The sequence below is a fragment of the Trachurus trachurus genome, assembly GCF_905171665.1.
Source record: "Trachurus trachurus genome assembly, chromosome: 4".
Taxonomy (NCBI): Eukaryota; Metazoa; Chordata; class Actinopteri; order Carangiformes; family Carangidae; genus Trachurus; species Trachurus trachurus.
The window spans coordinates 18011110-18033242 of NC_139898.1; the positions used below are offsets into that span (position 1 = coordinate 18011110).

General features: G+C 42.6%; 1 protein-coding gene across 1 annotated transcript in view; it reads right to left on the bottom strand.

The window, feature by feature from the left end:
• p3h2 (prolyl 3-hydroxylase 2) overlaps positions 1-19948 on the bottom strand; it is a 56522-nt gene extending 36574 nt beyond the window's left edge. The window contains exon 1 of the mRNA XM_083970471.1: positions 19341-19948. Within this exon, the coding sequence (XP_083826597.1) occupies positions 19341-19760 (420 nt within the window). The 5' untranslated portion in view covers positions 19761-19948. The remainder of the gene's footprint in view (positions 1-19340) is intronic.
• Positions 19949-22133: the final 2185 nt, after the last annotated feature.

Genomic DNA, 22133 nt, shown 5'->3' on the forward strand with positions numbered 1-22133 from the left:
TATTAATTAGTCCAAGAGGTAGAAGCTGAGGGTGAACAGAGCTTTACATTGAGCTGAGGTCAGAGTGGTTCACTGGGGCATGCTTAAGGTGAAACACATGAGGAATCCCAGGGGACGGGTTTTTAACAGCATGACATCATTCAGGAAAGGTCTCAGTTTAGATTGTCAGGCCTGTGTAATAACCATCTGATTTAGTGTCTGAGCAGAGCATGAACAAACATGTCCACAGTTCACAAACACCAGCAGACAGTTTGATTTACTTTGGTTAATTAAAAGGTAATGGAGGCGTCTTTACCAGTCGTTCCTGGTAAGACGGGGGTGGGGGATCAAAGAGGTGACTGTAGTGTATTTACACTTTTACATACCAAAATCAGAGCTCATCCAAAGGTTAAGAAGCATGAGCTTGCTAGTATCTAAGAAGCCAGAGAGGAAATGAGCGATTCTCTCCAAGTACAGCTGAGCCTGACAGGAATTCATTTAACAAGAATTAGCTCTGGAGGTTGGCTGGAAAAAGTGAAGTTTGAACAATTAGATTTTTTCTGTGTGTGTGTGTCTAGACAGTGTACGATGTGTGAGTATGTTGTGTTAAAAAAATCAAAGGAATGTTTGAATGTTACCCTAATCTCTCCAACACTTTTCATGATATTTCTTCTCTAAATGTTGAGCTGATTCTGTTTCTGTTTCTGAGTTTGTTTTTCAGTTCAGTGCCAAATCATTGAGTGTTGTCACTTAAACTGAGTTGAAGTCTTCTTACGTTGTTGATAACAATACAAAGCATCAGGTCTGAAGAGGTGAAGTTTGACCATCTTTTCTAACAATGGGCTCAGTTCTCCTTCCCTAAAAATACATTTTAGACTAAGAGCTGGTGAGTTAATTTCCTCTTGTCCAGAGCCGAGTCATCCCACACACACAGCTGCTAGAGCTATAGGACAGGGTGATTGATTTACACTTCCTATTCTTTTCGTTTTGCCAAACTGGCAACTGAATAACCCTAATAGTCTGGCCTGTAACCTAATGAAACACTACACCGATGCTGCACAATGGAACCAAAGGTATTTCATGTGGGGTTGCAGATTAGAAAAACTGTCCGCATCAATCAAATGTAGTAATCTACTGGGGAAGAAAAGGTCCAGTCACTGGAATGAGCTCTTTCCACTGAGTCACAGCTCAGATAACAGGATGTCCCCAGGGGAGGAGAGGAAATCCCCAGCAATCTGGAGGGGAAAAACAGCACCAGACCTCCCAAAACAAAGCTTTCTGGAGAGCCTGAGCCCAGCACAGTCACAACTCAGAGTTGAACCAGGTGGCATTTCGGCTCCACAAACGTCTCTTAAAAGATTTATTTCCAGAAGATGATGATGATAAGATGATGAAAAGAGCTGAAGATATGCATCATTTTCATTTGTGATGCGTGTATGTGTGTGGGGAGTGGGCGGACCCAAAAATGAGCCTGACCTCATTTCCTCCAGCTGGCTCACACCGAGACCCTGAGAGTGAGACCAGACGTGTCTATGCCTGCCTCGTCTCCCTGCCTCCTTTCATCTACGATGAAGATGTGACATCCGAACACGCAGCCTCCAGTCGCAACTGCAGTTTCCATTAGAACTCCATTAGCTGCTGACCACAGTCCACGGACACGATACTCAAATGACAGCTCCTTTGTTTGGGTTTTATTGCGGCAGGAAAATGAAGTAATCACATAAAACCTCGTAAAAACTTGAAGTTCGCGTCATTGGAAAAGATGGACACACCTGATGGTTGTGGCTGCCTAAGGAGCCATGGAGGCTATACTGTTCTAATAACCTGCTTACAAAATAGGGGTCATTTTCAAAACACAATCCCTAAATTACAAAGCAGGGAGTGACAAGTATGCACCCAAACTTTCACTAAGCTATCCACGAAGTTATGCCCCCATGTTTGCATGCCACAAGTGTTGCAATAAGCCACCTGTAAAGCAGCTAATAACACCTACTGTAGACCGAGGATGAAGGATTGTTTTGAGTGTAAATTTATACACTAAGCCATGACAGCTGTAAGTGGGCGAGTGTGTGTGTGTGTGTGTGTGTGTGCGTGTGCGTGTGTGTGTGTGTGTGTGCGTGCGTGTGTGTGTGTGTTTGGGGTGGGGGCTGACAAAAGAAAAGCAGACCAAAGACATTCCCAAACAAGGTGAAACATCTACTTGAGCTTTTTAATCTCAAGCACTGAGGGAAAGTGACTGAACACGCTCCCCTATGTAGATTATATGTTACTGACATGGAGCACCGGTGTAATTCTGGGAGCCAGCAGAGCCTTTATCTAGAGGATGATGTAGTGTTACGAAACCGATATGACCCCACTGTGTGTGTTTGTGTGTGCGTATACCTCCGAGCATGGATGAGCAGCTGAAGCAGAGGTGAGGCCGAGGGTGAGGGTGAGCTGCCTTGATTGAAAACACACAGGGCAGAGGTTTTCCTTTCGGAGCACCAGCAGAGAAGACAATGACAGATCTGCAGCATGAGGCCCTTCTCCATTCCAGAGCTAGTACCTCATCTTCAGGCGCTGGACACTGTGACACAGTATCCAGTGTCAACAATCATCTCTGTCAGAGCCATAACGTGGCGGGACAGATATACTTTGCATTCTACTGGCGAACATTAGCTTATTACAGATACCGTGGATGAGCTTAGTGTGTACAGTATGTAGTGCCAACAAGTGACAGATGTGTTAAGGTAATTTAGAAACAGTGTTGCTATGCAATACAAGGCACGGTGGCGCAGTGGTTAGCACTGTGGCCTGACAGCTGTTCTAAGTTCAAACCCCAGGGACTTTCTGTGTGGAGTTTGCCTGCTCTCCCTGTGCCTGCATGAGTTCTCTCTTGGTACCTGATAGAGTGATGAACTGTCCATGGTCTACCTCGCTCTGGCCCAGTGACAGCTGGGATTGGCCCTAGGCCCCCCCACGGTCCTGCATAGATAGGCATTTTTTAGCCAATGTATGAATGGACTGATGGATGGATATCTATGTGCAGTGGGGATTATAAGTTTTTGATCCAAGTTTGCTCCCCCACAAAGAAATTGACGGTCTATAGTTTTTATGGTAAGTTTACTTTAAAGGGATAGTTCAACATTTTGGCAATTGCCATAATCCCTATAGTATTAGGAGCAGGTTCGTTACCTTTAATTGTCAGTGCAAGCGCTTTTTAGAACGGCGGAGCAGAGCCGCAAGTTGCTCAGAGCTACGCTACGGAGGCTCATGGGATTTCTTGGTTTCCCTCATCAAACTCATCAAATACACAATCCAACAACTCCAAAATGCTCTGGTGGACAAGTCGTAACCTGCACATTCACCACGCTATGAGATAATAACAGAACAATATGAGACAGAGTTGTTTTCGAGGTAAATTCATGCAAAACCCGATGCCCGTTCCCGTCGGGGGCAGTTTTTCAGCAAGCGGTCTCTGTCTGGTAACATTCCGTTATTATCTCATAGCGTGGTGAATGTGCAGGTAAGAACTTGTCCACCAGAGTCTTTTGGAGTTGTTGGATTGTGTATTTGATGAGTTTGAAGAGGGAAACCAAGAAATCCCATTAGCCTCCATAGCGTAGCTCTCAGCAGCTCACGGCTCAGCTCCGCCGTTCTAAAAATAGCTTGCACCGACAATTAAAGGTAACGAACCTACTCCGAAAAACTATAGGGATTATGGCAATGGGCCAATTTGCCAAAATGTTGATCTATCCCTTTAACAGAAAGAATATCAACAAAACATCCAGAAATATATCATCGTATAATGGTTACAAATTATTTACATTTGATCAAGTGAAACAAAGGCAAAAATCAGCAGGGGATCAAATACTTAAAATGTATTATTATATCCTGATATATTATAATCTATATGATTTTGAAAGTATAGCATAGTTCACATTACATCACAGTTTTGATATCCACAACCTACTGGGAAATCATGTTCTTGGTTCTTTACACTTTTGTCTGGAGAGTGAGGGGGTTACACATTTTGATGTAGTTTGATGCCTCATTAGTTTTGTGTTCATACCTAAACTAAAAAGAAAGAACTGCTCCAGCGTTTGAATAATCTTAACATGTTTGGTGTGAATGTGGCTCTTATAGGAATATGTGGAGCATTGATCATGGACACCATCCATGTTGGAAAAACTATGATTGCATTATATTCATCATTCATTCCACATTGAAATTCTATTGTAGCACCACTAATTCACATGAGCTCATCCTGCCCTGGCAATGATACGATGTCTGAGGCCAAGTCAGCGCCTGTGCATCCCATTACTGAGCCTCTCTGCTATGCCTCTCACACCACACATGCAGCCCAAGCTGGAGCCTCCTACGGGGCTGACGGTGCACTAAAACCTCACTGCCTCGGCCATAAACCGCAGTCGCTCTGTACAGTAGAGGCATGGAAAACATGAAACGCGGAGGCTTCACTGTATGTATGACATGCTTACACGTTCCCGAAAACCACACTGCGACCAGCGAGTGAGAAGCCAAAGAGATCTGTGTTATTGTTGGCTGTGAGAGGGCGGCTGAGAGCGCAGGCCCACACAGGAGTTAAAGAGTGAGGACAGAGAGGACGAGGAGCCCGCTTCATACTGAGAGCATCCTGAGTGAAAAGGGTTATTTAAATGCACTGGTGAGCTATTTAAAGAGATCCTTAATAAAAAAAAGGAGTTGTGTGTTTCTGTTTTTAATGACAGCAGGCCAAACTTGTGCCAGAAGAGACCTGATGTACAGTATATTAAAATCTGTCAAGATAAGGCGACATATACTGCCACTCGTAAAACCAACAAAACCTTACTCGAGTCAAACTACACTAAGGAATTCTAATAACTCATCGGAAGATTTTCCCACTCAAACTATGTATAACAAAAGATGATTGTTTACTGTCCAACATCTACATGATGTCATGAAGTCATTTCTGCAGAGCTCTACAATGGTCCTACTGTACAGAAAGTCACACTCCCCTCTGTCATCCCAATCTCAGTCCATATTACAGACCCTCCTGGGGAATTAACTGCTCATTTCCTTCAGAATGACACAGTCTCTGAAATTCAGTTTTCCTCCCAAACCATGTAAAAATTCCTCTATGATGAAGAGATGCTGTAAGTCACCACACCACAGAGCAGAAACCCTCTCATTGGTTATGTTTGTATCCCCGTTGTTGCTTAGAAACCAGCCCACAAGGTGAGCTACTGCACTGGATTTCATTAATTAGTAGCCCCCTTTTCTGGAAGGTAGCAACAAAACAACAGCATTTTGCTCAGCTGACCCTCAGCATCTTAATGAGATGTGGTTCACATTGTGTAATCCAGAGTTAAAATGAGGAATTCAGTTAATTACAAGACACAACTCTTGATTTATTTCAGCTGTGCTAAAGGACCCAAAACTTCACACTCTTGCAAGCATATGCCATAAGCATGGTAGATATTCTCAGGGTTTAGCACCTATAATTAACTAAAACCACTTTAACTACCATGGGCAGCCTTATTTAGACCATTAAATGCAAACATGTTGAGCCTTACTTTACAAGAGTTTGGGGTTTGCCAGTAAAAGAACATGAAAGGAGGTATCCGAATCCTGTGGATGTCTAATAACGTCAGCAGTTTAGGGCGCCACAGGGAGAAAAAAAAAGTCCAGTCCTCAGAGGAGGTCATCTAAAGCTTAATGTATTTCACCTCAGTATCTGCAATGAGGGGAGGAAACTGCTTTGGGTTTTTTTTATGTTTCCTTTGGTTTGAAAACTCTTTGGACTCATCTACACACCGAGAACAGCAGGATGCATGAGGCAGGAAGAAAGAGAAGGGTGTTTTACAGATGTTCTGACAGGGGCCGATACGGCTATGACACTCAGCAGCATTATCCACCCTTCTATCTGCTGCCTCACTTGGCATCACTGTTACACAATAGTGCCAACTTTCAACTGGAAGACACAGAGGTGGATCTTGCCGGCAGCATGTTGCCGTGGAGCCTGTGACTGTAAATGTACTTAAAAGTTCATTGTCACTTTGGTATTTGGTGGATTCATTTTTATTACAAGATAACATGTTTGAACTGTTAAATAGAGTGGGTTTTTATTATTGAGTCATTGCATTTTAGTATCAACTTGGCCTGTGTTTCTATAATAAACTTGGTATCAACTGTTTACTTGCAGCTATGATTGCAACTTAGCAACCATAAACACAGTCACCACTCCCACCTCTACGTATAAACATTGCCTCACAAAAATATAATAAACCATAGAGTCCATTGGTAGCTTATATTCAATCCTAAACCTTAAATGAAAGTCAATGAAGTGAAGTATATCAATGCAAGAGGCAGCATGAACAGCTACTACAAAAGATATTCCATCTTGAACATGATCAAGGACTTCTGATACAAAAGCAAACCGTGGCTCTCTTCCCAGCGAAGACCTGGTAAGAGCTCAAACTGGTCAGTGTGGGACGGCCTTGGACTCACATTCTGCAAATGCCTCTGAGATGGGCCCAAAGCACCCTAAGTATTTTACCTGCTAAATTAAGAGTTAAGAAGCCTGTGGAAGCCTACTTTACTGCTCATATTTCCACACCAGACAACAAAACCGGAGGATAATCCTGTTTCTATTAAATTCCTAAAATCTGAGCTGTCATGGCAGAAACAAAACATTCATTTTCCAACCTAAGGAAAAGAGCCCCTTCTTCTGGGTTTATGATCACAGCAGGGTGGTCAGAGCCGAACCCTAACCCTATCACAAATTCGAGTGACTGACTGAGTGACTATAGTTGTTTATCTGATTTATCCAAATATTCAAGTATCAGGATCCTTACTTGTTTATCAGAGGGTGTGAAGTTTAGAACAGCTTGGACCAAACACTTTGAAAAGACTTTTCATCTACATCTTAACCAGCCATCACTAGGTTTGAACTAGTCAAGTTTTGTTTTTTTAAGCAATCTACAGTATATTGAAATCAAAACAGTTTCTTCTCCTGAACAGCAGCCAAAATAGCCCCCCCACCCCCACCCCTCGATTTCCATCACCCTCGGTCATTGTAAGGAGGAGGAGGACTTTACATACGTAAAACACACACGTTACATAGGACATAGGACTCCTCACATGATGACACCAAATAACTGAGACTGGGAACTCAGGCTATAGGCAACATACACCTAATACAAAACTTTGGTTTATATTTTGCATAATCTACACACATATATTTCCCATCCCTTTCTTTCTGAGGGTCTCTCCAGTGAACAGAGTGAATATCCATAACAATAACAACAAAAATCAGGATGTTAGCAACCAACCAGAGGCAGTCCAACAAAACAGCTTCAAGGATAAAACAATAAATGACTGTAAACATGCCACCACATTATACAAAGCAGACATGTTCATGACGTCACTGGATACACTCAAATCAGCCTGTGAACTTTCTAGCAAGTCTCTTTTTATTTTGAACTGAGCGCGTCTCTGGCCTTGGTTGTGTCCTAGTGTTTATGATCACAGCAGAAGGAAGCGTTTATTTTCGTATATGCCCCTGTCTCCACAACTTAAACGATTACTTCTGCCTGTAGACATTCAAGAAGACTGATGTCTTCCATTTTATTGGGTGCATGCGGTAAGAGGGTAATACATCGTATTGAAGTGGCAGATCTGAGTTTGTTTTCCCTCACAATAACAACTGGAGCCAAAAAAGTTTACATTCTCTATGCAGGGCTCTCCCCCTGGGAGACATAACACTCCTGTGAATGCTTCACATAGCTGATCTTCCAAATCTGCCCTTTAATGACTCACTACTATACTGGCAAACAGAGCTGAACATAAACACAAGCCTCGAGCAAAGGCAAACTGTAGTAAACTGTAAAATAAACTCAACTCTAGACATTAGTATCAGCTGAGTAGCATCTGACCAGGAGTGGGTCTTGATAAGGAATGATTTTACATTATCCAGCATGTCTTAGGGTGTAGACAGAGAATAAACCCATAGTTTCATAGACTTGTGTAAAAAACTGGAGTTGTTAGGAATGTTTTTGTTCTGTCAAAGTTGTTCTAAACTTCTTCTGATAAACTACTAATGATTATGATATTCTGATCAATAACTAGGATCACTCTCCCAGCCAGTCAGTTACTCATGCTAATCCACGATTTTAGGCTCTAGTCCCACTGTTGGGGTTGAGTCATGAAAGAAGGCACTTGTGTCTTTTCTTTGGAAAATGAAAATGAATGTTTTACTTCTGCCATGTTGGCTCGGGGTTTTATCAGGAATTTAATAGAGTTGGATGCAAAAAACATTCTGATCATAAGACACCCAACTCTGCCAAATGAAATTAATCGACATCTACACTGAAATGTTGCAGATAAAGCAAACAACCAGCACAGCAGAGTGATGATGTCCAAGCCCTGGAGTAGGGTGTAGCTCTTGTAAAAGATTATGTACAAAACAAATAATTTTTACTACTCAGAAGCCATACAACAATGATCCTGCAATTTCAGTATGGTGTGTGTGTAATCCTGATGCCACAGGTTTGTTTTGTCTCTGCGTAGTCATCACAGCATTCTCTAGGCATCACACTGTCACAAACACTTAAAAATACGCATGGCATTCTGGGAACTGAGCTGTGTATAACTTTTACAACTCTGGGCAGAGCAGTGAACACAAAATAGCCCTGTGCTGCTACAGTCAAGAGGAAAATAATACTTTACCTTCATTTGAATGCTGAATGCATTTGGTAGCATGGTGCTTCCCTTGATGCAGTTCTGTTTCCATCATCTGTCTGACATATCAACAGATCACATGACTACAGGCTAATAGGAATTTGATCCGCCAGGTGCCAAAAATAACAAATGACTATGTAACTACTGAATGTATAACTAAATCAATGTTTGCTGACAAGTTTCACGATATAAATCATGTTCTCAACATGTTTTCACTGCTCCAAAAGTGGCCAGAAAATCAGTTACTATCAGGTACTGCAGGTCTGAGCTTGCTATCATAGTTGGAATTACTTATGATGTTGATGTAACCACACTTTCAGCAGATGATAGAGTTGATTCATTTGCTTTTAACTGAAAACCAAGGGGCTGCTGTCAAACACTTTCCATCGGGAGTAACTCCTTGTGTCTCTTTTCACCCTGCGTATTAATCAGTGCAGCTAATCTGTAAAACAGGGCAGGAGCCAGCTGGAGATGATGCAAAACTGACCTCACTTTAACTTTTAGCAGATGATAAGTCCCTGCTGCTCTGGGGGAAAATCCTGAATTTACTGAAAAGGTACTTGGGGGATATTTGGCGCCAGATAGACATGAGGGAAGATCAACACCTACACAGTTCTGTGTTTTATCCTGTTATATCACCACTCGCTGGAAGCTATCAGATGCATATGAGCCAAGCAAATGTTGGGAGTCCAAAATTACTTTCGGCTTTTTGACAGATTTATTTTAGAAACAAATTAAATATTTTTTTCTAAATAATTACCTCAATTCGATTTAAGCGCGTGGATAACTGTGTAAACAATCAAGAGGCAGGTTGAGGCTATAAAGCGACTGTCAAATAAAGGACGCTGTGTTTGGTTAAGTCATTAATAAATCTGACAGAGGGCATTCTTGCAAAATTGAGAGCAGCAGTGTATTGATGTCTGACCTCACCGTCTCATCACCTGAGGCTCTGAGAAGGACCTCCTACTGGCTGGAGATGACGTAAGTGCTGCTACCACAGAAATAAGTACTTCTGTACACATTCCTCCTCAAACTTCACTTTCTCCCTTTATTGTCACACCACTTAGAGTAAAGCACAGGCCTGTCTTTGGTTTCTTGTGCCCAACACTGTTTAGCACCATTATTAGCTGCAATTCACAGAGATCTGAACCAGATGTGGACACGCTGCGAGGGGTCAGTGTCGGCCAGGGGTCAGGTCAGCGTGGGATCAGGCAAACCACTCTCTCCCGTTCCCTAAATAGGTGTAATACTACCTGTTTCCCTGCAGGGAAAAAAAGCTCTTGGGGAGAGGAGATGCTGAGATCTAACGACCAAGATAAGCAGGTCACAAGCGGGGATAATAGTTGGAAATCCTGGCGTTATGCACTGCTGATTTGAATTATTCTTTGGCAGTCAGAGGGAGGAAGAGGGGGGTGTGTAAATTGGAAATAGTCCTCTGCTCTGTGCCAGCTGTCTAACTTAACTAGGTGCGTGGGGTGGATTCAGGGAACTGTGATGTTGTCTTTTCATGGTGTGAAATAAAGACATCTGTACCAGAGCATTTCTAAAAGAGGACACGCAGGATGTGGCTGAAGAGCGACTCCGGCCTGACTTTGTTGACCCTTTGATGTCCGACATATTCAAATAACTCACCCACCTAGTCTCTGTCTTTTCAACACTGCAGCAGACAGACATACACAGCGCCACAAGAGCACACATTCACCACAGAGTCACCATGGCACCATCGGCCCGCAGGCTGACGACAGCAGGAGCGAGGCTGGATAAACAATCTACACTTCTAATTGAATTTTACAGGAAGCAGCTGTGGGGTCAAACAGGCAAAGAAAATGCCCTTGAAATATTCCGACAAACACTGGAGGGTTTCACAGAGCATCCACAATCCAGATCTTGTTCTTCTTTCAAAAAAGATTTGGTTTACTTCACTATCATTTACTTAGTTATTCGTGTATTTCCCAGACAAAGCATATTATTCATTAACATAAATATGATGGAAAAGTATCAGTCTCGGTGCTAATTGATGGTCTTAATTATAAGAAACGTGGAGAGACAAAACAAGACCCATCAAGGGTTACAACATTACACTTTACCCAGTTTAGCATGATTATGAAAATAGTAGACAATGCCCATCACAGTTTGCTGGAAGCCCTGCTGAGTTATAAATAGTTTTGTTCAGTCTGACAGCTACAACATATTTGTCTAAAAATCTACAGTAAATCACAGTTGCGAAATAGACTCAGATAATATTTGTTTTTGTTTTTTTTGCTTGAAAATGATTTATGATTATGATGATGATGCCTAGATTATCAAAATTATTACTACTTGCAGTCTGTACCTCATAACTGCACGACCTTATGTGAACCTGCCAGGAAACAGGCTTCACAACCAGCTTTAAACGGCAAGATCCTGTTTTGTCTATAACCAAGACATAAATCCTCTGTGCTGGTGACGAAATGTTGAATTCCACTCTTGTTGAAAAACATTAGAAAATCGTGAGCTTAGAATTATAGGGTTCTATCTCCGTTTTGGGTAGTTCCAAGATATTGAGCATCAAAGTTCCAACTCAGCTTGTGTTTTGGTTGATAGAACCTTTTTTATTTTATGAATAACTAATTAAAAAATGTTGAAAATTTAAAAATAGCACCACACAGGCATTAACAGACCACTAATGGATGATATTATGCAAAAAACTCAATTTTGAAAAAAATGGAGATAGAACCTTATAATTCTAAGCTCACGAAATATGATAAACAAGAACAGAGGAAGAGTAATATCAACATTTATCCTCCACCCTGGTTCTTCCAGGTCTGCTTCCCCTCAGCTGGATTGTGGTCCAATTCAGACTCGGAGCAAACACAGTTTGGTAGAGGAGGTGGAGACCGTCACTGTTTTGGCCCTTCTCTCAAGCACGACTACAATACCAGAACAATATCATTTACCCGCTGCAGTGAGGGTGCAGTGGAAATACACACACATTGTGGCAGGCCATGGCTAAAATGTGGTTCACTCACTAAACCAGTGGAATAATAAAAAAAAAGAGACCTTGTTGTGTCTCTGTTCCAATCATGTGAGGCATGCTGCCTGCTTCTGGGACCATGCACCAGATACCACAGATGTTTAGAGGACTTCAGTGAAACTGCACCGAGTATACCAGAGGAGCTCTCAGTTCAATACACAATTTGGAATCAGAGATTAAAAGATACAAACACTGCGTCACTGGGAACTGTGTAAAAAAAACTGACCGAGAGCAAGTGAAGTGAAAAGAAAACTGTTTCATTTTCCAGTGTTTTCCACAGCAGATCTGACTTCCTGTACCCTCTACCCTCTTTGTGGGTTCCCCCCCCAGAGCCCACAGCTCTCCACTTCTTAGAAATGAGCTGCTGAGGACAGAAGCAACTTGAGACCTTTGCACAATTTATAGCTCACGGTTGTGCGGAACAAGCTGTGAGGTGGATACAGGACACCTCAAAAACCTGAGGAACATTTTGCTCTTTGTGTGGACTAAAAGGTTGGCTTAAATCTGTGCCAGCAGCCCAGTCGCAGCCAAATACTGTAGTCTATAGGTTTAGTCTAAGGACACTAAGCTACTTAGTATGAATCCTACACTACATCAGATACATCAGTGTACTCTTTCCAACTCTTCTATTTTAACAGCTGGGTTTTCGGTGAATAGCGCAACCATGAGTGTATGAATAACACAGAGATTAATGTATGCTCAACCTCAGCAGCATCATCCCAGAGTCCATATGAGGCTGCTTCTCTCTGATGCAACCACAGAAAGGTTTACAGGAAACTGTTTGTCAATACATGTTCTGTCCAAAGCAGCATGTCCAAAGTTGACCTAAGTGTTTTTCTTGGAGAGTCTCAGTCTACACATTCGTCAGACACAGGAAAAGTGCATGCAGACACATTAATTAATCTGTGCAAGGTGTGGGTCTCACATTGAGCTGAAATAACTGTTCCTTGTGTTTTAAAAAAGACAAAGAGAAACTTTAGAAAAAAGATAACATGAAGGACAGAGGTGGTTTCTCTGTTTGCACCCCCGCAGCAGCCAACGCATAGTTCAAGTCACTAGTGAAGCTGAACAGATGCCTGGCAAACTCTTGTTTTTCCATCTCAGTCCTCATCTCTCCACACAGGCACCCTGGAGTCTTTGGCCAGACCGATAACCCCCAAACACACACGCATACACGCACACGCGATTAATGTGATACTACGAAACGAAAACAAAAGAATCCACAGACACGTATGTACAGTATATAATGCTGTTCTCCAGCTGGTTGGATCTCAAGAGTGACTCTTGGTCCAAAGCTTTCTTCTTTGTGACTGGGGATACTGTGATCTTCCATATTAATTGAAAAAACACTGAAGTCAGAACGCAGTCACTGTGATAAATGTCTCAATTAATCAACAGTGAAGATTTGGGAGTTGAATCAAAATCGTTGTGATTGCTGTCAGCTCCTGCTTCTGGACTGTCTGCTGTTCTGTTTGGATTCAGCTACACTTTCACAGATGCCAGCGCTTGACAAAGTCACCTCAGAGCCAACCTGCTGCCGTCTCATCCCTGCTCACAAACCACTGCACTGTTCTCAGGACTGATCCCTTCAGCAGCCGCCTGCTTCCTCCTCCTCCTCATCATCATCATCATCATCTCTTCCTCCTCCTCTTCTCCTGTAGCTGTTTAATTGTTAATCAGGGCGAGAACAATATTGGTGTGTTTCGCCACAGCATGCCCCCACATTCCTGTGGTGCGTTATCCGCTCAAATCCAGTCACGCAGAAGACCTTTGGCACAGCCAAGTGCCACAATGTCTGGCCGTCTGGGCAAAGCACAGTGGTGCAGGCTGGGTGAGAGCAGCTGAATGGCACTACAGGTGTGTGGAAAGGAAAAAGGGATGGAGATTTTTTTCTTGATATTTATTAAATCCAGAGGTGCAATACTTCTCTGTATCAATTTTCCATCATCAATATGAGTTATATTTCAAGGTAGCCATGGAGGTAACTGAATCTCTTCTAGGAAATCGTTTTTCCAGTTTCTATTTCAGGCCTGAGTGGCTAAATAAACAGATGTTTCTATAATAGTCATCTGAGTGACGGGGCTTTATGTTTCCAATCTGTTCCCAATAATTAGTGTCAGTCAACTCCTCATCATCAGAAACACTGGTATCAAAGCCAGATACTTAATGGCCCCAAAGGCTCTCACTGTATGTTACTTCTGTTGTACAAAAATCAAAAAAGTCAATTAAACCGTTTATTAAAGGACCAGCAATTTGGGAAATATGCTTATTCGCTTTCTTGGAGTTATATGAGAGGATTGCTATCAATATCACGTCTGGACATTAAATATAAAGCTACAGCAGCAGCTTAATGTATCCAACATCCATGCAAAAACCTAAAACAACAACAACAAACAGTATGTTGTGTTTTGGTGTCTGGAGACTTTGCCATACCACCAGCCGAGACTAAGACTTTAGAGCAGTGGTTCTTAAGGTGGAGCCAGGGCTCCCTGGGGGGGCACCAGGGGGACACTAGGGAGTCCTGAACACATTGGAAGGCAGATGTCATAAACTAATGTTGACCAAGTGGTCTGCACCTCTGCACCTGCCACTGAGCTGCTCTGCTTTTGAAATAGTGCTACAAAAATGGACACACTTTTCACAAGGACAACTGTTGCAAATGTGATTGTTATTGCACCGAGGTTTTTACATCTGCTGTAGTTGTTCCAGGGTTTGCACAAGGGGTCGCTAGCCAGAAGCTAATCCTAGGCTACTGTTCTTGAATGATTTTTCTTCTTGAATGTCCCTAATGCTGAGCTACTTCACCCCGTCTCAAACTCTAAATGGGCCTTTTCAGTATAACCAGTCTGACTGACAAGCGGGGTGGGGAGCTGATTTCTACTGTCATCTACTTCTGCACCACTTCCAGAGTCTCAGCCACTTTGCAAATAGGATAGCCGCAGAACGACCCTGCAGATACATCGAACGCATAAAATCTGACTTGGCAGCAAACAACCTGCCTGGGAGCAAATGGCAGCGTTTCTGCTCGCTCTAATCAATCCAATAAAGACAGAACTCGCTCTCCCTGCGTCTGGACCCTTCGATCCCCTGATTATCAGCTGCAGATGACAATAACATCATCTGCACTGCTACAAACTCTGTTCATTTTTCACTCCAGTGTTCATTACGTCCAACATTCCTCACTGAGGTTCATGCTGATGTGGGAGCAAGAATTAAAAAAAAAAAAAAAAAAAAGCCTGTGATGTTTGGCTAATTGTGTCAATAAGCTGAAAGGGGGAAGATTAAACAAATCACAGGGAGAATGCACCAAAGCATTGTGATCATTACCGCACACCAAACTACAGATCTCAGTGAACCATGTGGCCATCCAAGATGAGCGCGGCTGTACGTGACCCACAAGCCGCCCGCTGTGCTCGAATCATCATAATCACAAAGGAGAGGGAATCATGAATGAGCCCGGCTTTAAAGGAGAAAAAATCCAGAGACGGCTCATAACACCAGCGGGCTTCAGAGAGCGTCCTGACCTGCCGTCACCTTTCAGCATCGTGCTGGGAAGTTCTCAAAACAAAGAGATGATGGGATTGTTATTGGATCACACCTCTCGCTTCCCAAGGCAAATCAGCTCGTGAGAAAGCTGCTCCTCTCTCCTGTCACGTCAGTGCAATTAGGAGAAAAGACTTGAGTGTGTCAAATCATAGTCGGCTCGCATTCGCTGTATGACCCGCTGCCAAATCCCCCACATGACATGGTCATGGAGCCTCAACACTGACACCACATGTAAGTGGATGACTCCAGAACTGGGGTTAACCTGTCCACAAAAGATGAGCATGTCAACAGGGTCATTACTGAGCATCGTCGTATCTCTTAATTATCGGTAACTGCTGTTCCCTATAGCTCTCACAACTATCAAATATCAAATGATATTTTCACTGTCAGGCATATGAGATGTAATCTATCATGAGATGAGCATGCATGTACTCACTCACTCACATACAGCAGTATGTTATCTAGTCTGCATGGGGTACAGCAGATTGACAGCTGTTAATTAAGGATTAATAATGGATAATTACCTGCAGAATCATCCCACACCCAAGAAAGGAATTTTATTTTGACATAGTGGATGAAGTTTGAATCAGGGTGGAGGCACACTGCCTGCTTTGTAAACACTTTGAAGTGTACATGTTTATAATCAAGCTATGTTTAATTTGACATTGAGAAACTTTAGGTTTGCCTAATGCTGTTCCAGACCTTCAATGAAACTATACTGATGGTTATATTCAGTAAAATATTCAAGCCCAAGACTCCATAATGAATACGCACACAAAATTCACTCTGGCATATTTGGCATCTTTGGAAATGTAGGGACTGGTCCTCCTCAGCTAGGAATTATTATAAAGCTTTGTGGGATTGAAGAATGTTTGGCAGCAGAGTGTCAGCGCCACTGGAGAGGTTAACCTCATGCCTCTGTATTGTGTTGCCTTTCTTATACCAAAAACCAGATTTGTACAAGGATGTGACAAATTAAACAGATGTAATGTTTCCATGCACCCAAAGGATCCTCTTACAATAGAAAAATCTTTCAGTAATAGAAGATGGAAAGGGGAAAAAAGGTAAAATTCTGGAGCCTTTTCAGCTCAAATGATTTTTTTTTTTAATATAAATTCAGGAAAAAGAAGGTTAGTGTTTGCCACTAAAATTGTATTTTGTTTTTATTAACACATTTGTACCTAGAGATTCATATCTTATATTCATTCACTTTTACATAATCAAAAATAAACACTGATCAATTCACAGACTGTTGAGCTCAGGGTAATGAACCCTACTTCCACTTCTTGGAACAGCAGTACTGTGCGAACCATCTGATTAAGAATACAGCAGCTGGAGAAGATACAATCTCTTCTTTCCCCTGTTGGCAGTTCACAGCCTTTGATTTGCTCTGCAGTTGTGCAACTGTAGTGAGAGCAATGTGGACAGTGGGAGAGACCGGTGGAAGCCATTGGGGTCCGGCCCCACTGGCAGCTACAAAAGTCTCCATTTAATACCTGCAGAAAAAAAAGGTGGTGTGTCTCTCCTTTTTTTAGAAAAGCAAACAGACCACAACAGGAAAATAAAATATTTGCCAGGTTAAATGATGGCCGACCTGGGGACATACGCAGCAGCGGCAGCAGCCTCGGTGAGGAGAACAGTTGGTGACTGTGGAGCCTCTTCTAACAGACCCAATGGCAGCTTTATGCCAGAAGCTGTCAGGAGGAGGCTGTGTGACGCTGGTATGTTAAATACTGCAGGAATGTTATTTATTTTCACAAACACCACCAAGCACTCCCATATCAACACACATGTTAGGCTTCCAGCAAAACACACACACACACACACACACACACACGATCCAGATACTAATACACATGTGAACACACTGACTGGTTTGATGTGCCCTCATCATCCGCCCGGCCAATGGGAACGTTCCAGCTCCGACTCTCCTTACCTGAGGTAAGGTCAACATTAAAGCTCTGATCCTTTTTTTTTTTAAGTATATTTTTTTGGCCTTTATTTGACAGTATAGTTGAGAGAGACAGGAAATGGTGAGGCAGAGAGAGGGGGGATGTAGTAAAGGGCCACCTGATGTGGCATTCGAACCGGGACCGACTGCATTCAGGGTGCCTGCTCAATCCACTGCACCACACGACGCCCCAGAGCTCTCATCCTTGTGTTGCCAGTGTGCTCGGTTCATAAAGAAATGAACATGCCAGGAAACTAGGGGAGGCCAAAAACACATTGTGCCACTTTTCTTTTTTTTTTTTACCTCCAGATGTTAGAGAAACGCTAACTATTTGCATAAAAGATGAGTAATATTTTTACAGCTGGGCGAGGTTCTTTGTGTGAGGCCGTGTCTAGACACCAGCGTGCATTTTTATGAGAGGATAACATTAGGCCTTTAGTCTTTTTCTGTCGATTCAGAAAAAAAAAAGGAGGAACCATTTGCCCGCAGACAGTAACAGCCCCGATTAACTTCCCACCACTTCTGAGTGGTGGAAGCTGTGTGTCATCACCCCGGCATTTTGGAGCTGGTCTGCAGTCAGCCGGCAGTGGAATTCGACTGGGTCTCAGGTTCATGTGAGGAGATGGTGCCAGCTTACCAGCCAGAGCTCCACCTGGGTTAAAATGTCACTTCCTTTATTCACACGAGGGTGAAAAGATGAATAAAACTCAAGCACACGAGCGAATTCTTGGTAAATACCAACACAGAGTCAACTGCTGTATGGTAGCTACACTTCAAGCCGCCGAAACTGCAAGTGTCCGCCCCCCTGAGGTGTCCTGAGGTTGACCCTGACTGTGCTGTTGAGAGACAAATGCAGATGCAGTTTCCCCCCGCAGGAACCACTGTATCATTGTTGCACTCACATCTTATTGTTGAATGTGTTATTTGAAAAGCTCAAGTTCCCATTCTTTTCATCTGCTGGAAGTCTGAAATGATATAGTATGCACACAAAGAGGCTGGGAGACACTCTTCCTTACACACAAAACACACAAACAAACCGCTGTTGAATAGATCAATGCACAAGGGGGAGGTTCCAACTCTTTCTAAATAAGGAGTTTGAAATAAAAACATCCCTCCAATGAGTGATGTTCATCACCATATGCAAACCTCATGGAAAATATCCTTAGAATACCAGACACATCAAAGTTTCTTGCTCCTCTGGGACTTGCACAGCACAGAGTCACACAGAGTCTGACTAAGCAATTACACTTTGTTCCCAGCTCTCCTGTTTTATCTGTCTCTTGGATTGTTCCCACGCCTACCCCTCCACAGCGACCCAGCTAGAAGACAGATCTCATGGGAAACTGTTTTTGGATGAATGTAGAGTGAATAAAATATATTATCATGTGTAGAGACTGGCAAAAGTCACAGAATCTAGATATGCGGTCTCCTCTGGAGCGAGCAGGATCTGCCTTTTGCCACTGTGGATGTGGGATGTGGGACAGGAGGAAGAAAAAAAGCTGAAGCCGCTTGAACATACTATATATTCACAGAGGAGCCATAAAACAAAACGGTAGTCAAACAAGTGCACGGACATCTGTAGAGTGAATCTGCACCTCTAATATCAGCACAATTCTGCCTCCGATATGTGAATCACACTGTTGCATATTTCTGAACTGAAAATGTCACCAACACATTATCAACTTGAGACCTAAGATACACAACTTTGAGGGGTTAAAAGGTCAACATGTGTCACCCTAAATTTGAAAACAACATTGCTGTTGAAAACATTTGGATTTTTTGCTACCTCATTAATTCATTAAGGAAAAACTGATCGGTCCCCGCAATTAGAGTGTGGTTGAATGTCAGCCAACATGACTGATGCAGCATTTTCTTAAGTTTCATATTTGCATAGTACAGAAGCTGAGGTCTTCTACTAAAGTGGAAACACCAGTGAGTCCACAGAGTTAAGTGCAGTTTTCCTCCAGGCCTGTCCAGCCTGCCCATTACCCTGCATCTATCTGCATCACGTTGCTGGGCAGCAGCCACGCAGCTGATGGAGAATGTAGATTAACGTGGAGCAGAGCAGCAGCAGCAGCAGCAGCAACAACAACACTCACACCACGTCCAAGCTTCCCCACCCCCCAACCTTACCTTCTGATAAGCCAGCTGCAGATAGTTGTAGGGGATCCTCCTGTGGAAGTCCTGCACTACATCCTGGCTGACTTTGTGCACAGACTGGGAGCCCAGTTTCTCCTCGATGCACTTGTCCATACACGCCGCTCTCCGCAGGACCACGTCAAAGAAGCGCAGGTCCGTGAAGGTCCCATCAAACGGATGCTGGTCCTGGCACCTCAGCCGGCACCGGACCTTGGTGCGGCGGACCTCGGTGTAGCTGCTGAGCGCTCCCTCCATGTAGCTCACCACGCCGCCGTAGTCGCTGCTGTAAAACGCCTGCACCGCGTCCTCATACAGGAGGTCGAAGGGCTGCAGGGAAGCGGCCGAGGGAGACAACAACAGGACGGTGAGCAGCAGCGCTCTGAGGACAGCAGCCGCTGGGAAGTTTGCATCCATCCTCTAGCTGCTTCGGTTCGGACCGGGGAGCCGGAGACAGGCGGGAGGGGAGCAGAGAGCGGCTGTCAGTCACACACTCGCGTCACAGTCCATTTAAAAAATAAAAAATAAAAAGTTCCTCACAGAGACACTCAGGACGGCACCGGAGCAGGGCGGAAATAATGTTGCTTTAGTCGGGGACACACATTTTTGTTAAGACCCCTCTTCGGCTCCGGTGACTCCTCCCCTCCAAGGAATGAATGGCCACAACACAATCAATGCAGGGAACCCCGTAGCTGCTACACACACACACACGCACGCACGCACACACACACTCCTTTATCTCACTGTATATGCTCAACACACGCATTTAAATTAAAACATTTCCAGTTTTGTTTCTTGTTTGAAATAATTTCACTTACACAGTGTTTGGATGTTGAAATGTCCCGGACGGAGGAAACTTTGAAAACTTTGTGGGTTCTTTGGTTCCACTTTGATAAAGTGACCACAGAAATATCTGAAATAAGTAAAGTGTCTGTAATGAGCGACCATTAAACACAATAGTAGCCCAGTAGTAAATACATTAAAGTAAAATGTGTTTATTCATTTATTTTAATGGATTTCTTTTTCTAATCAATCAATCTGTCTGTGTCTAAAAAGAAGCCCTTAATAATAAATATAATCCCATACTTTAGTCATTTATGTTAGCCTACTTATAACTCATGATGCCTTTAAAGGGATTAGCAACATACACAGGCAGCCTTGTCTTCTAGAAGTTTTTCGTGGGAGGTTTAAAGTAGGCTAGTGTGTCCACCTACGTACAGGGGAGAGTCTCCCTCTTGAGGACATTTCAACCACAAGCACTTTGATCACTGAACTAAAAACAAAACAAAAATAATGGCACACTTGGTTCAACTGGACCATTTATACATGTGAATGCACCTGACTATAAGCTTTACTCAACTTTTAAATTTAATTTATTGTTTAAACTTGATATTCTTTTTTATTTTATTTTTTTGAATTAAGTGGACTAATATTTTTAGATAATGTTCTCTATAGACTATTGGTAAGTTTGATAGTTTAAAGCTTAATTTAGCCTACTATTTAAGTGTGAGTCTTAAAAACTACCTACAACATTAACCAGTTCAGCAACTGTATCTACAGAGACCACAGGTATGATCAAGCAGGTGAAAGCCCTTCTAACATTACTGGAAACACTTAACATCTGTTCAACAGTGAGTGCAGACACATGGTATCATAACAATGTAATCTCGGTCTGAGTGAGGTCGAAATAGATCAATGTAATCTAAAAACAAACTGAGAAAATACACTTTACTCGTATCCTAGATAAGTGATACCCTGTTTGTTTTTTCCCTTCTCTCTCTGTGTTGTAATTAATTAACTTCAAAAAGAGTAGGATACAATGGACATTAAGCAAAAGCAACATCATGCCAGACAAACTTTTTGCTTTTTGTACAAAGGCAAGAAAACGGAAACTGAGAAAGCAAACTTTATACTACAGTATACAACACAACAAACACAAGAGACTAGCAGCTAAAAAATGACCAAAGACTCCAATCAACAACTCACTTTGAGATTCACAGCACTATCTGTTATTGTGGGGTCATTTGACTGGACTGAATTACAGCATCACCTGTTGGTGTAATGGTTTTACTACAAGACAGACACACATTTCATTTCACCAAAAGTTTTCATCATTACACAGATGATGAAACTATATAGCCAGTCAACAAAGCCCAACCTTTCTGATCCAAAAAAAATGTGACAAAACATTAAAAGTTAATTCAAATGTTTGTTTGTTTGTTTGTTTTTAAATGTAAAGTAGGCCTACTGCCAGTATGACAAACAACAACAACAATCACAATAGAGGTCCATGAGCACGCCAAGATAAAAACCTGCTGTTCCACTGGTTTGTCTGCATATTACCACTGTCTCTTTCATCAAGCAGCCGACCATTATCTTATTTACTTTCACTTTTTGTCTTAGTACAGGAAATGCTGAGGGCTCAACTCAGCCTCCTGCTACTTGTTGTGTTTCAACAAGTATGTTGCAAGTGAGGAAATCTCAGATTTTGGCTCTGTCAGGTTTTTGTCAATCAAGGTGTCATACTCTTTAACTCAGTTTAATGAGATTGCAGCAGACTGCGGTTGTCACTTGATACAAACTTGTGAGATGGGATTTGTAGTCCGGACTCTAAGATCTGTAGGCACAGTGTTTATAGAGGTTATAGGTCTATTAAAATGTCATTTGTATACTGGTGGGACAAAATGTTATCTCCTTATTCATCAGTTCATTTTTACAGTAAGCACCAAAACACTGAGTTTTACTACACTTTGTATTTTTCAGCAGTATCCCCCTGCTGTGCAGGTGGTA